Source organism: Capra hircus, chromosome 7 (assembly GCF_001704415.2).
Source record: "Capra hircus breed San Clemente chromosome 7, ASM170441v1, whole genome shotgun sequence".
NCBI lineage: Eukaryota > Metazoa > Chordata > Mammalia > Artiodactyla > Bovidae > Capra > Capra hircus.
In genome coordinates, this window is record NC_030814.1 from 103085299 (window position 1) to 103101424 (window position 16126).

The 16126-nt window shown below is 50.3% G+C and overlaps 1 protein-coding gene across 1 annotated transcript; it reads left to right on the forward strand.

Annotated features, from left to right (window-relative positions):
- MVB12A (multivesicular body subunit 12A) lies at nucleotides 11720-15891 on the forward strand. The gene is made up of 9 exons (XM_018051381.1): nucleotides 11720-12068; nucleotides 12185-12283; nucleotides 12420-12516; nucleotides 13821-13947; nucleotides 14298-14417; nucleotides 14498-14604; nucleotides 14844-14905; nucleotides 15223-15279; nucleotides 15479-15891. The coding sequence occupies exons 1-9, from the start codon at nucleotides 11979-11981 to the stop codon at nucleotides 15539-15541; spliced, it is 822 nt and encodes a 273-aa protein (XP_017906870.1). The 5' UTR covers nucleotides 11720-11978; the 3' UTR covers nucleotides 15542-15891.

Genomic DNA, 16126 nt, shown 5'->3' on the forward strand with positions numbered 1-16126 from the left:
TGCTGCTGAGATTACCAAGCCCCGCGATCCACTGGACTTTGCCATGGGACATCCCACTGTGGAGCTGAAGAAGACTCTTGAGGGTCCCTTGGACAGCAAGGCGATCAAACCAGTCAATCCTAAAGGACATCAGTCCTGAATATTCATTGGAAGGACTGATGCTAAAACTGCAACTCCAGTTCTTTGGCTGCTTGATTCAGAGTCAACTCATCAGAAAAGATCCTGGGAAAGATTGAAGGCAGGAGGAGAAGGGGATGACAGAGGATGAGATGGTTGGAGAGCATCACTGGCTCAATGGATGCGAGCTCTGGGAGACAGTGAAGGACAGGGGATCTGGCATGCTGCAGTTCATGGGGTGGCAAAGAGTCAGAAATGACTGAGCGACTGAACAACAGCAAGTCCCAACAGCATGTGTGAGTTGCTTCGCATCTCTATGCGAAATGGGGTTACTTAACCTGCACTGGGATCCTGTTGTCCTGCTATTAAATAAATAAAAGCTGTGTCCATGGAAATGCCCTGTCCCTGCCTTGGAACAAGCACCACTGAGAGGGAGGAGAAGATAGGGGTCCTGATCTGGGATATCCTGCCCCCAGTCCATCTCCTCACGCCTGACTGTGGGCCTCTCCCAGCCAGCATTTATGATTTGTACAACCAGGTCAAGTTCCTAAAGCTGCAGCTTCATCCAATATCTAAGGATCCGGTCACAATTGTAATTCTTCTAGGAAAAAAGACTTCCCCATGCAAGTTCCTAATAAATAATCTGTTTTGTTTCTCTGTTTTTTGGCCGTGTCACTCAGCCTGTGGGATTTTAGTTCCCTGACTGGGGATTAAACCTGCGCCCTCCTATATTAGAAGTGTGGAGTCTTAACCACTGGGCCACCAGGGAACTCCCAAATAATCTGTCTTCTTGACTTTAAACTTCTGCTGCTCCTATGGTGTCCAGTCATACGTTGGGGACCTGGTGGAAATATCTTCCAATGGTGAGTCCGCCCATATGCCCAGCAGAGGAATCATTCCAACTGTTGGGTGTGTGGGCAGCTGCCCCTCTCTGCTTCACTGGGATTGCCATGCTAGGTACCAACATCCAGCGCAGGAATGAATGAACGAAGGCACTAGAGTAGTACATGACATTTCAAAAAACGAAGATGAATGCTCTTAATTCATTTGATATTATTGATATTGACCCAGGAGCTTGGCCTGGGGCACAAACCATCAGTAACACTGGACAGGAGTGTTTTTCTTCTGTCAATCTGTCAACAAAGGCAGTCTATTAAGCTGCTGACCAGAATGGTCCTAAAAATAACACCATCAGGACTTCCCTGGTAGTCCCGTGGCGAAGACTCCGTGCTCCCAATGCAGGAGGGCTGGGATGATCCCTGGTCAGGAAACTTAAGCTCACATGCCCCAACAAAGACTGGAGATCTCACAGACCAACTAAGACCAGGTGCAGTCAAATAAATAGGAAAGCACCATCATCAGAGCCATCGGTGCCCAGCTCTAGGACGGAGTCACACGGCTTATTCTGTGTTATGGAGATTTGAACACCCAGGCACCCCTACGTTGGAAACAAAAAACGCTCTCAATGGACCCAAACCAATGGTACCAGGAATGTAGGGAGGATATCTTTGGAACTGTGCAGGCCTTCTGTTGTAGATAGTACAGGGCAGCAACTGGTCTGGCTGGTCGTGCCATCCACATGTTTACTGGGTAGCCCTAAACAGGATCCAATGGATGCGTGACAAAATTCTTTGGATGCGACTTTCACCTAGATGGTTGGGCTGCTGCACTTTGGGTAGAGGGGAGGATCCACTCCACAGTCACAAAAGTTGCCAACCTCCCTCCCCCATCTGCCATCTCCCAGGCGGACGTGTTCCCTTTCTCCACTGGTACAATCATTTGGCCGCTGTCTTTATAGCCTCTACTGGCCTGGAAGTTGTTACAGCACACACAGAAGCCCCTACTCGATTGACCCAGAAAGCCTGAAATGAGAAGAGCTGTCCTCCAAAATAAGATGGACTTGGACATCACTGCTGCCTCCCAAGGAGGCGCCTGGGCCATTATCCAAGCAGGATGTTGTGTGGTCATATGTGATGAGTCTGCGAATATAGTGTCTTCATTAAAGCACACGAGGACACAAGTCAATGCCCTGAATGGTCCCCAGCCTCAGGGACTCAATACATCAGTGGTTCGGATCAGGCACACACAGCAATGACCAGCAGCTTGAAGTAAGACCTCAGTTCTCTGACTGGGGATGAACCCTAGTTGTGATGGTGAGAGCTCCATGTTCTAACCACTAGACTATGACGGCCCATGGGTAGAGTTTGGGTCCCCGTCTTTGTCTACCTTGGAAAGAAAAAATTCCCCCAGGGAAGGCAGAGTACATGTGGATAGATGAATTACGATTGATTTGCCTCAGAACCATGCCCTATAGCATGATAGCCTCTGGGGGAGAGGGGTGGGAATTGACTTATTATGGTCTGGTGTCCCCTGCCTTTTGACCCCTGAGAAGCCTTTCCACTCATGTGCAGTGTCTCTCTTGCCCCAAGCATGGGAAATATGTGGTGCCTTGATGTTTATTCAAACAGGGTTGAGCCCTTTCCTGTCCCTGACAGAACTGTTATCTTAAAGTGTCCACAGGAGACGATTTACCCTGTTCCTATTGTTATTTATATCTCTTAGTACAAACAGGAGGCCAGTTGTAAGTATCTAGCCTGGGGCCCACCTGCCTTCTGCTTCAATAAAAGTAAACAGGAGGCCCGTTGTAAACGCCTAGTCTGGAACCCATCTGTTTTCTGCTCCAAGAAATACGGAGAGGAGACTAGTTGTAAAGGCCTAACCTGGAGCCCATCCTATCTCAGTGGGGCTCTTGGTAGAAAAAAATTGTTACTTATTTTGGGAATCACTATCTTAAGCTATGTTTCCTCTCACATGTGCCTATGTTGTTGCTGAGCTACCTGCCTCCAGTGCAACCAGATAGCCATCTAACAAGCCATCTCCTTGCTAATGAAATCCCTTGCTGAACCCTGCCAAATCTGACTCTGTGATGGATCTGTTTCTTTGATTCTGCCCTTGTTTTTCATTGTTTTGGTTATTACAATCATACATAATGATTTGCCTCAGGGAACCCTGCCCCTCTGCCTGAAGAGATTAACCCATCCCCTCCTTGAGGTTGGCCATTCCAGGAGATATTTGCAAGATAATGGCCTTTACTCCCTCAATTCTTTTCCCCTCCCTATCCTATAAAAGAACCTGCATCCAGACCCCAATAAGATGGCTATTTTGAGACATTAGTTCGCCATCCTCTTGGTCAGCTGGCTTTCAAAAGCCATATTCCTTGCTTCAACACCTTGTCTCTTGGATAATTGGCCTGTTGTGGTATGAGCAGAACGAGCTTGGGCTCAGCAACATACCTGGTGCACATTGTGGAAGAGGGGGCTAAGTGAGATGAGAGAGCTGATCATAGTCGGTGCAGTGTTGGCAAAGGTCGTTGAGAGGACATGACTGCCAGCTGATCCTTGAGGTGAGCTCAGACCATCAGAGACCCCCTTACCCCTTCCTGACCTTGAAAGAGATGCAACAGTTTTAGGCCATTTTTCTTTTGTCATTGTGTTAGGTAGGTAGAATAGGGAAAAGGAGTCCAAAATGGCGGTGGCTAAAAAAACAAGGAAGGTCCGAGGACCAGAGTGAAGACTTCAGGTAGAAAAAACTGCGCTCCTGGCTAAGCCCAATTTGCATAAGGCAGGCCCAGGTGAAGGAAAAAGCATAAAAAGAGGAGCCAAAGCGCTTTCTCTCTTTCTCTCCCATGTGCGTGAGCTCTCTCTCTCCCTCTCTCTCTCTCCCCCTCCCCCATGCGCTCCTCCACTCTCTTTCCTTCAAGCCTTTGGGTTGGCATGCCCTCACACTTCGAGGATGGATTCTCCTGCTATCCTCTAAATAAAATAGAGCTGTAACACTGATTTGCCTAAGAGCTATAACAGGGTTTGTCCAAGACCTGAGAGCTGTGACGCACCGAGGGCTTTCATGTCCGTCGCGCCAAATCTTTGTTGTGACAAGACAAAGAACCGAGGAACATACACCCGTGCGACAATTAGATCAGAGCTATAGGTTGACTAGTCATTTGCAAGTTTTCCCAGTGGGTTCCCAGGTGGGGTGTGGAAACTTAGAGGAAGCACTTGCCATTTTAGCTCAAGCAGTTTGTACCAGATGTCCACACACTCAAACCAAAGTAACCAAACCAAACTCACCAAACCAAACCAAACCAGAACTTCACCAGCTGGAAGTCACACTCCAAATCAAACAAACGGCAAAGACATGCCCAGAAATCAAAAGCCAAATAGCAAGACTGTCCCCAAAAGATGGCAAAGTGATGCTCAGAAATCAAAGCCAAATGGCAAAAATACCCCAAGAGGATGGCAAAGAGTTGCCCAGAAGTCAAAAGGCAAATGGCATAAATGCCCCAGATGTGACTTCCTGGTCCCACTAGATCTGTGACCTGGCAGTCAGTGCTAGCAGCCTTTTTTTAGATAGAGTTTCAAGCAATTTCTTGTTGGTTTCTTGCAAAGAAGTTACTCTATCTTTTCCTCTTTTAGAATCTTCTAAATACTACAGTAAGCATTCCACTTAGTCTGTTTGATCTTACGACTGGATTTATTTTTTTTTAAACTTTGCACACGTTGATATTTTGGAATATCAAAAGAACTCCCAGTCTGGACACTTTAGGTTGGAATCTTCTTTAGCATAATTTCCCCAATTAAGTAGGTACTTGCAGGTATAAACTTTGTATGTACATAACCCTGGCAGGAGTGTTAGAGGCTGCCCTCTGATTCCCCTGGTTTCTGTTTGAGAGGCTCTCTTTCCCATTTTAAGTTGTATTTGTCATGGATGAAATTCGCTCTTCGCTTCTATCCAAAATTTCCCCTTCTCCACAATACCTTTCCACTGGGTGGGTATTCCCCTGATATCATTGAACCAGGCCCCACTCAGTGCCATTCCTCTGGATGGGTATTCTCTTGGTATCTTTAAACCAGCCTCCCCACCCCTGCCCAGTATCAACTGGGTAGGTGTTCCCCTGATATCTTTTAACCAGGTCTCCTCCCAGTATCTTTCAACTGGGTGAGTGTTCCTCAAATGAGCCCCATCCAGCTCCTTTCCACTGGGTAAGCATTCCCCAGTGTATGTCAACCAGGCCCCAATATGGGAGATCTGAGAACCAGGAGAGATCTGCCTAAATTTGTCTTTACTCCCCAAGGAGGCAGATGGGCCTGAGGGGTCACAGCTGGCATCAAAGGTACCAAAGCTCCAGTTCCTCCTAGAGTTCGGGTAAAGGAGGAAAGTCAACTCCAGGTTGCTTCGTTGGTTGCCATAATTGCAGACAAAAAAAGATGCAGCGGGAGCTGCATAAGTTTTATTTGGGGCAAAATGAAGGCTTCGGTCCAGGAGATAGCATCTGGGATAGCTCTATAAAACTGTCCCAGAGGGGCTGGGGTTGGGGGAAGGTCCATATATTTGGCACTTATTTTACAAAAGGTTTTCTGTTAGTCATGAGGAGCTGATGTCACCATGAAGAGATTCAGTGCTTTTCTATGTATGAGGAGATGTAAGGATTGGGATCATGAAGTCAGCTCCTGAAAATATCTAACTATTTAAGGATCTGTTCCACCAGTTTCCCTGGAGCACAAAGTGCCTTCAGGGCGTTTCAACAGTTGCAGCATTCAGATGGCAAGTGCCCTGGGCGATCGATCACCAATTTGTAGTTGACAAGATTCTGGTGAGGAAAGAAGATGGGGTGGGAGAGGACCTCACACGTCCCAGCTCTCAGGTGAGTCCCTGGGATGTCTACCAAGTATGCCTTCTTGGCTTTGCACAGGAAAGAATTCAAGAGCTAGCTTTAGTAAAGTGAAAGAAAGTTTACTCGGGGAGATGTGGGCTCCATAGACAGAGTGCGGGCCATCTCGGAAGGCAAGAAGCCCCACAGTATGGGGTTGTCAGGTTTTATAAGGGTAGGTAATTTCGTAGGCTCATGAGTCAGAGATATGCGCTCCATAGACAGAGCGTGGGCCATCTCAGAAGGCAAGAAGCCCCACAGTATGGGTTGTCAGATTTTATAAGGGTAGGTAATTCCGTAGGCTCATGAGTCAGAGGAGTCTTCCAGCTATTTTGGGGAAGGGACAGGAATTTCTAAGAGTTGGGCCTCCACCCATTTCTCTTTCTCTTATGGTCAATCTCATAAGAGATTGTCGATGTGCCTGGTGGGTGTGTCATTCAGCTTGGTGTATTACAAGGAGCGTATAGTGAGGTTCAAGGTCTAGTGGAAGCCGACTCATCCACCACCTTGGACCTAGCTGGTTCTAACCAGTTTATGCTGTGTCCTCAGTGGCTATGTTATTCTTTTAAAGGTTGTGCCCTGCCCCTTTCCTATCTGTGTGGAGATCTTACTCATTCTCTCTCTCTCTCTGGTCGCTAACCATGTCCAACTCTTGCGACCACATGGACTATAGCCTGCCAGGCTCCTCTGTCCATGGGATTCTCCAGGCAAGAATACTGAAGTGGGTTGCCATTTCCTTCTCCAGCTCTTACTCATTAAGTTCAGTTCAGTTCAGTCGCTCAGTCGTGTCCGACTCTTTGCGACCCCATGAATCACAGCACGCCAGACCTCCCTGTCTATCACCAACTCCCGAAGTCCACTCAAACTCATGTCCATTGAGTCAGTGATGCCATCCAGCCATTTCATCCTCTGTCGTCCCCTTCTCCTCCTGCCCCCATTCCCTCCCAGCATCAGAGTCTTTTCCAATGAGTCAACTCTTTGCATGAGGTGGCCAAAGTACTGGAGTTTCAGCTTTAGCATCATTCCTTCCAAAGAAATCCCAGGGCTGATCTCCTTCAGAGTGGATTGGTTAGTGAATACCTAAGACAAATAAAAGTCCATCTAGTCAAGGCTATGGTTTTTCCAGTAGTCATGTATGGATGTGAGAGTTGGACTATAAAGAAAGCTGAGCACCGAAGAATTGATGCTTTTGAACTGTGGTGTTGGAGAAGACTCTTGAGAGTCCCTTGGACTGCAAGGAGATCCAACCAGTCAATCCTAAAGGAAATCAACCCTGAATATTCATTGGAAGATCTGATGTTGAAGCTGAAGCTCCAATACTTTGGCCACTTGATTGAAGAGCTGACTCATTTGGGAAAGGTTGAGGGCAGGAGGAGAAAGGGACAACAGAAGATGAAATGGCTGGATGGCATCACTGACTCAATGGACATGAGTTTGAGTGGACTTCGGGAGTTGGTGATGGACAGGGAGGCCTGGTGTGCTGTGGTTCATGGTGTCACAAAGAATTGGACATGACTGAGCGACTGAACTGAACTGAGCTGAAGACAAACCTCATAAATAAGCTCCCTTGTTTACTAAGCCTGCCACCTACCAATCTGGTCCGTATAGTCAAAGCTATGGTTTTTCCAGTGTCGTGTACGGATGTGAGAGCTGGACCATAAGAAGGCTGAGCACCGAAGAATTGATGCTTTCGAATTGTGGTGCCGAAGGATTGTTGAAGTCCCTTGGACAGCAAGGAGATCAAACCAGTCAATCCTAAAGGAAATCAACCCTGAATATTCATTGGAAGGACTGATGCTGAAGCTGATGTTCCTATACTTTGGCCACCTGATCAGAAGAGCTGACTTATTGGAAAAGACTCTGATTCTGGGAAATGTGGTGACCCAAGGATGAAAGGGTCTTGGAATGCAGTAATGGAAAAGCCAGACTTTTATCGTCCTTCCCTCCCCCATGTTGTAACTATTAATGGACTTCAGGTTCTCCTGATCAGTATAACCTGTCTCCACTCCTACCCCATAGAGAGAGGGTATCTGCCTTACTCTCCCCCCACCCAACCACCCAGTATACATGCCTCATCCCATCAGCAAATGACCCGCAAGACCCCATCCCACTCCTTGCACCCTGGGTATAAAAGTGGACTAAGGACCCCCATTCAACATCGGTTCTCCCTTGAGCTGGCCTGCTGCTCCAACAGCATCTCCCATTCTAATAAACTTTATTTCCCTCTCATTCTGTCTCATGTCTGGAAATTCTTTCCCAGCCCATGCCCCGACAACAACAGGAAAGATTGAGGGTAAGAGGAGAAGGGGATGACAGAGGATGAGATGGTTAGATGGCATCACCCACTCAATGCACATGAGTTTGAGCAAGCTCTGGGAGACAATAAAGGCAGAGAAGCCTAGTGTGCTGCAGTCCATGGTGTCACAAAGAGTTGGACATGACTTAGTGGCTGAACAGCTAGAAGGCGAGTGCAGAGAAAGAGCAAGCCAGGCATTCAGGCAGAGAAAGATTTATTACAGGAAGAGAGAAAGTGACTGGATTTAGAGAAAAACCAGTGCACCCTCTGTAGCCAACCGTTCTTATACCCTATAGATGGGAAATCATGACCTGAAGGGAGGGGGCCTTAGTTTATCTTTAGCCCACAGCTGGGGTCTTGTGATCACGTAGTTGGAGGGGTCTCACACTTGGGTGGTCACGAAGTCTTGAGAAACTGGCACCAGCAGGGAAAAACAGGATATCACCTTAAGGAAAAGAACAGGATGGCACCAGGGCACTGTGGCCACTGTGACTTCATCCCTTGTTTATCAGGTCACCACAATGGGCCATTTTTAAATAATACACGATGAGCCCCTTGTGGACCCTGAAAACAACAGCCACCAATCTGGAGAGGTCTGCCTCTTTCTTTGGTTTCTCTTTGCCTTCTGCGTATGCGGGCCAGCGTCAGATTCCACCTGGGGAACTTCTGAGTTGGAATCAAATTTCTCCTAAGCAGTGGGAATAATGGGGCACCTCAAGGGGACTCTGTAGTCTTGAGATTGTACGCTGAGAGATTTCAGAAAGTTCTGAGGACTGTTCCAGCCATTAGAGGTCAAAGAACAGTTGTACAGGTTTTGAGTTAAGGTTTTGACAGTTCACATAGTTCACACCTGCATTATAAGGTGAGTAGTGGGTCATAATGACCCCTCACAGGATTGAGAAAGAAATGTTATCTCTTAAGGAGCTACTGATCTTGGTGAGGCAGCAGTGAGCAGTCGCATGAAGGGAGATCTTAATTTTCTGCCCAAGAATTGAAACTGGGTAGCCTGGATGAGAACCAGGAATTCTAGCCACCAGACCAGCAAGGGCTAGAGGCTAGAAGCAATTTTTCCCTAGATCTTTGCCCCCAGTGAAAAACACATTTATCACAGAGACAGAAACCATAAATGTAGGTACACAGTTTATTGTTAGAGACGTAGCACAACAAGTGGGCCAGCACAAAGAGAAATGGTTTGTTAAGACAGAAGCAAGGCAGAGACGCACACCTGGAGACAAAGGGTGTGGGCTCACCCCTAGTGGGGCGGAGCACAGGAAAGAGCCAGTTACGTCATTCATATAGGTTACTTCTTCCGGCTCTTTGTCTTCCTTTCGGCCAATTATCTGGTTTCTTTTAACACGCCTGACCTACCCTGGGACTCTCTGCTGGGTGTACTCACACCCCTCAGCCAAGATGGATCTCAAAGTGAAGGCTTCTGGGAGAAGCAAGACTCATTATGGCCTGGCATTATCCCCTGACTTTAGACCCACAAGGAGCCTTTCTGGGCATGTGCAGTGTCTCCCTTGTCTCCAAAGAGGGAGGAGCAGAGATCCCTTAATCCTTTACTCAAACAGGGTTTTGCCTCTTTGTTCTTGCCAAACCTTGACTATTGCCCTGACTACTATTACCTTAACGCATTTACAAGAGACAAACACTGGCTATTTACCCTGCTTCTGTTGTTACTTCCAGTGTGGAGGGCAAACAGGAGGCTGATTATAATGCCTTAGCTGGAGCCCACGTACCTCTTATATCAGAAAATGCTAACAGTTCTAAGTGTTAAGCCACTTTTTTGTGCCCCATGAAATGCAAACAGGAGGCCAGTTATAAATATCTAATTGGAGCCCATCTATATCTTGCATCACTGCCTGGCAGGCACCAGAAGAAAATTGCTCTTTTCTAAGCAGGCAGAAGGCAACCCACTCCAGTACTCTTGCCTGGAGAATCTCAGGGACAGTGGAGCCTGGTGGGCTGCCGTCTATGGGGTCGCACAGAGTCGGACACGACTGATGTGACTTAGCAGCAGCAGCAAGCAGGCATTCCTGTGTTATGTAGATCTCAGTTCAGTCACTCAGTTGCGTCCGACTTTTTGCAACCCCATGAACTGCAGCACACCAGGCTTTCCTGTACATCACCAACTCCCGGAGCTTACTCAAACTCATGTCCATAGAGTCGGTGATGCCATCCAACCATCTCATCCTCTGTTGTCCCCTTCTGATCCTTCCAATGAATATGCAGGGCTGATTTCCTTTAAGATGGACTGGTTGGATCTCCTTGCAGTCCAAGGGACTCTCAAGAGTCTTCTCCAACACCATAGTTCAAAAGCATCAATTCTTCTGCGCTCAGCTTTCTTTACAGTCCAATGCTCACATCCATACATGACTACTGGAAAAACCATAGCTTTGACTAAATAGACATTTGTTGGTAAAGTAATGTCTCTGCTTTTTAATATGCTGTTTAGGTTGGTCATAGCTTTTCTTCCAAGGAGCAAGCGTCATTTAATTTCACGGCTGCAGTCACCATCTACAGTGATTCTGAAGCCCCCCCAAAATAAAGTCTGTCCCTGTTTTCATTGTTTCCCCATCTATTTGCCATGAAGTGATGGGACCGGATGCCATGATCTTCGTTTTCTGAATGTTGAGTTTTAAGCCAACTTTCTCACTCTCCTCTTTCACTTTCATTAGGAGGCTCTTTAGTTCTCTGTTTTCTGCAGAAAAGATGGTGTCATCTGCATATCTGATGTTATTGATATTTCTCTCTGCAATCTTGATTCCATCTTGTGCTTCATCCAGCCCAGTATTTCTCACGATGTACTCTGCATATAAGTTAAATAAGCAGGGTGACAATATACAGCCTTGACATACTCCTTTCCCGATTTGGAACCAGTCTGTTGTTCCACGTCCAGTTCTAACTGTTGCTTCTTGACCTGCATACAGATTTCTTAGGAGGCAGGTCAGGTGGTCTGGTATTCCCATCTCTGTAAGAACTTTCCACAGTTTGTTGTGATCCACACAGTCAAAGGCTTTGGCGTAGATTTAATCTATAATACAGACGCACAATGCACACTAAAGGTGAGCAGGTAGTCCCCCAAACGGGCAGAGAGAATTTTACATTAAACTTTTTCTTATCCTACGTTAAGAACGATTTTATTTCATCACAAATATAAAATCATTTTTTGCTCTCCTGTGGCAAAAAAAAAAAAAAAAAAGGCAGTGGACTAATCGATAATACGGTAAAAAGCTGGAACATGTATAGGAGTAGATAATAGTGTTCCCCAGTTGACCATATTTTCCATCTAAGCGTGTAAAAGCACTTAGCCATTCTAAATACTTTTATACCATCTTAATGAATTATATGTGTGAATAAATCCTCAATTACACCAAGATTTCATGGCTCACGCTGGTCCGTACTTTCCGTTATTTACTAATCGCTGTATAACCCATGAAAGTGTCTTTGGGGATGACTTCCGAGAACAAAAATTGCGGATTTTTCATATTTCAGGAAATTTCCGGGAAACACCGACGACAGTAGCTGTGGAGGAGAGGCTGATAACCCCACGGAATTCTGGGAAATGTAGTTCTGGTTCCCAGATAGCGAGACATTTCCGGCAGGAGTCGCTGGGCTTGAGGTGAAAGAGAGACTGTTTTCCGCAAACGTCTCCCACGGGCGCACCTGAGGGGCGTGGCTCCTTGTCCCCACAAGATTGGCCGTCCGCCTTCCCGGCACGCGCATACTGCGTTTCCTGGCCCCCCGACATCGCAAGGCCGTCTGGGAGTTGTAGTTCAGATTCCTGTCGAACTCCGTAGTCCAGCTGCGGCTGCAAGGTCCGGGGCTGTCTGCCGCCTTCGGTGCCTGTTTTGGAGGATGGATCCGGGGCCCGGGGCCAACGGGATGCCTTTGGCTGGCTTAGCCTGGTCGTCGGCCTCGGCGCCCCCGCCGCGGGGATTCAGCGCGGTGAGCGATGTCAGGGGGCGGGGGACGGGAAGGCGGCGGCGGCCGGGGGTTGAATGGGGGGCAGCCGCGGCTGCGGCCAGGTAGTATGCTGGCTCTGACCAGCGTTCGCGCTGTAGATCTCCTGCACTGTGGAGGGGGCGCCCGCCAGCTTCGGCAAGACTTTCGCGCAGAAATCTGGCTACTTCCTGTGCCTCAATCCTTTGGGCAGCCTGGAGGTAAGGAGCTCCCATCCTCGGAATCCCCCGGTCTCCCCACTTCCCCTGTCCATTCGCGGAGCATGATGCCAGGGACACAGTCCCTGCTGCTGAGTGATTCTCGCTGTGTCCCCCCGCGCCCCGACCCCAACTCCAGAATCCACAGGAGAACGTGGTGGTTGACATCCAGATCCTAGTGGACAAGAGCCCCCTCCCGCCGGGATTCTCACCAGTCTGCGACCCCCTGGACTCGAGTGAGTCCCACGTCGAAGGCAGGGGTGGGTGTGTGGAGGGGGTGAGGGGCAGGTTCGCTCGTCTCTGCAGGGAAGACCAGCGAGGGAATGGAAAGACCATAGGCGCGCGATTTTTGAGCCTTGGCCGCCCCCTCGATGCTCTGGGTAATGACGGTGTTGGCTGAGGATTGATCTAGGGCGGGATGATGAACCCCGCCCTGCGCAAAAATGTGTCTCTCTTGAGAGTAAGTGTTCAGTTTGTGCGACTTGTTTTATTCCTGTTGTTACCTCCACCTTCTTACACTGTAGCCAAGCTGATCCAGGCGCAGTTCTCTTTTCCATTTCCAGGCTTTTGTACAGGGGCTGCTCTCCCAGCTCTCGGCCCCGACTGCTCTGCTTTCTAATCATCAGGCTCTCCCTGCCTCCCATGCCCTCTCTGTGTCTTGTCATTTGTATTTGACTGTCAGCATATATCTATTGATGGGTTTCTCTGGTGGCTCAGCAGTAAAGAACCTGCCTGCCAATGCAGGACACGCGGGATCCATCCCTGGGTGGGGAAGATCTCCTGGAGGAGGAAATGGCAATCCACTCCAGTATTCTTGCCTGGAGAATCCCATGGACAGAGGAGCCTGGCGGGTTGCAAAGAGTTGGACACGACTGAAGTGACTTGCTGCTGCTGCTGCTGCTAAGTCACTTCAGTCGTGTCCGACTCTGTGCGACCCCATAGACGGCAGCAACAGGCTCCCCCGTCCCTGGGATTCTCCAGGCAAGAACACTGGAGTGGATTGCCATTTCCTCCTTCAGGGAATCTTCCTGACACAGGGATCAACCCGTGTCTCTTATGTCTCTGCGGGTTCTTTACCACTAATGCCGCCTGGGAAAGCCCTTGCACATATATGCATATATGTAAAAGCCACGCTTAGCTCATGAGCCAGACAAGAACAGACTCTGGGTCAGTTTGGCTCATCCATTGTAGTTTGCTGATCTCTGGGTTAGAGGGCTGAGGGCAAGTGAGTTTGGAGGGCCTGCATGGGCACCCAGTGCTAGCTGATCCCATGGCTCCCCACCCTCACTGTGGTCCCCATGACCACCCCATGAGTGCGCCTCCATGTCACCAAAGATGAGCCTGCCCCAATGGCTCCTTAAAGCATCATGGATTCTCCTCCTATGACTTTACCACCCATGATATAACCACTGCCCCACACCATACAGATAGCTCCCTTAAATGGCACCCTGGAGAGCAATCTCCTGAAGCCATCTTTGGGCCCCTTCCCTGCTTCTTGCCTCTTCTCACCCCCTTGTTCCCCACCCGTCCCCCCTCCCAGAGGCCTCCGTGTCCAAGAAGAAACGCATGTGTGTGAAGCTGGTGCCCTTGGGGGCCGCGGACACAGCTGTCTTTGACATCCGGCTGAGTGGGAAAACCAAGACAGTCCCTGGATACCTGCGAGTAGGGTACGCCTGCTCCCCCGCCTTCCTTCTTTGCCCTCCCAACTCCCTGCCTGCCCCTCTGACTCTCAGGGACTCCCACGAGTCCTCCCATCCCTTCTGCCACCTCTCTGTGCCTCAGTTTCCACATGTTAAGATGGGGACAGTTGTACTGGGATCTCACTGGGCAGTGGTGAGGAGCTGGTGTGTCTGAAGTGCCCAATATGGTGACTGGGCCCAGCAGTATTAGTTAGGATGTTGCTGATGGTGTGGGCTGAGACGTGAGGTCACCGGAGCCTGTCTTCCCACTGGCAGCTGTTCTAATCCCTGGCTGCACGTCAGGCCAGAGCCCCTTCTCTCTCTTCTTCCTCCCCTAGGGACATGGGGGGCTTTGCCATCTGGTGCAGGAAGGCCAAGGCCCCTCGGCCAGTGCCCAAGCCCCGGGCTCTTAGCCGAGATGTGAGGGACCTCTCCCTGAACTCGCCGGGCCAGCCAAGGTGAGTCCTCCGGCTGTGGGGTGGGGGTGGGGGCAGGGTCACCATCAGGTCTCCGACCTGGGCTCTCCTGCCTCCATCAGCAAAGGTGGCTTCCCGGAGCGGACACTATCCAGACTGGGCTCTCGGGCTTCTACCCTGCGGAGGAGCGACTCCATCTATGAGGCCTCCAACCTCTATGGCATCTCAGGTGAGAGCAGAGTGGGGAGATTGACGCCCTGGGGTGGGGGTTGAGGGGTAAGACTGGTCCAAGGTTGTACCCCCAGGTAGAGGCCAGGGCAGGGTTGGACCAGCCCTGGGCCTGCCCTGTTCTGTCAAGACTGGGAAGGGCCGAGACCTCTGGGCTGGGCGTTTTGGGTTGGGGTTGGCAACAGGCAGGCTTCAGGTCTCCTCAGCCTCAGCTCCACCCCTCTCACCCACTTTCCTCAGCCATGGATGGGGTTCCCTTCACGCTGCACCCCCGATTCGAGGGCAAGAGCTGTGGTCCTCTGGTGAGTCCAGGTCCTGGGGAGTCTGGATCTGCCCCCATCCCTTGAGTTTATAGGCACCACGATGCAGGGCGTGTGTATCCAGCACAAAGGGGAGTTCCTGGGTGGGAAGAGGCTGGAGGCCAAGGGGTGGGGGTGGGAGGGTCTCCTTCTGGAATGGGGGGTTCAGGAGGGGCAGCTGGATGCTACGGGGCCAGAGGCAGTGGCAGGAAGGGGAGATGATGTTCAGGCAAATATTGAGGGGGCCCTTCATGAAGATAAGGGAACGGGGGTTCCAGGTTGAGGTCCCTGCCGCAGACTGACCTGTCCCTGCCTGCCAGGCTTTCTCTGCCTTTGCTGATCTGACCATCAAATCGCTGGCGGACATTGAGGCGGAGGTGGGTGTGGGAATAGGGAGGGGGCGCAGTTGGGGGGATGCAGGCCACCCTCATCTCCTCTGGGCCCCCTTCTGTCCCAGCTGCAACCCACCTTGAGGGCTGCGGATCCCTCATGCCCCACTCCCCGCCATTCCTCTGGCGCCCCCCAGTGGCTGCTCTCTCACTCTGCTCTCCCCTCACCCCACTCCTCACCCGCCAGTACAACTACGGCTTCGTGGTGGAGAAGACGGCAGCTGCCCGCCTGCCTCCAAGCGTCTCTTAGCCCTTCAGCGGTCCCAGGGAGGAGCCGCCACAGCTGACACTGCCCGCCACCCACCCCTACCCGCGCTGACTGGCAGCTGCCCAGCCCGTTCCACCTTGGGACCCTTAGCAGCGCAAGGCATGCTGGACCCTCGGCCACCTGGAGCAGCTGCAGCCTGGAGGAGGGAGCATGACTGGTCAGCTCGGTGATGGGTTCTCTTATCCCCCGGGCCCTAATAGATAGGGGTGGGGGCTGGACAGAAACCAGTGCCTTCAAGTCATTTGTGTCAAAACTCTCTGGTGCCTGGAGACCATGCGGGTGTCCTCCTGGTAATAAACACCACGCTGTCCAGAGGCTATCTATAATCTCCATCCTGACTGTGTGTCTCTGTGGCTCGCGGGAGCTGGGGTGGACGCACGCTGAGCAAGTGGGTGAAAACCTGGAGGGCAGGGGGCGCTGCTGCCGCTCCCATTCTACAGAGGGAGAAACTGAGGCTCCGTGATTCTGGACCACATCGGGTCCCGCCCCTCCATCATTGCACCTAACAGTAATACTAGGAACAGCTACGGTTTGTACTGTGGACCTTCTGCCTAGTATCTGGTGCAT

Excerpts from the sequence above, each read along its gene's own strand:
- MVB12A (XM_018051381.1), top strand. The coding sequence starts at position 11,979 with ATGGATCCGGGGCCCGGGGCCAACGGGATGCCTTTGGCTGGCTTAGCC. Across the intron at positions 13,948-14,297 it reads CCTGGATACCTGCGAGTAGG|GGACATGGGGGGCTTTGCCA; the intron begins GTACGCCTGCTC and ends TTCCTCCCCTAG. Across the intron at positions 15,280-15,478 it reads TGGCGGACATTGAGGCGGAG|TACAACTACGGCTTCGTGGT; the intron begins GTGGGTGTGGGA and ends CTCACCCGCCAG.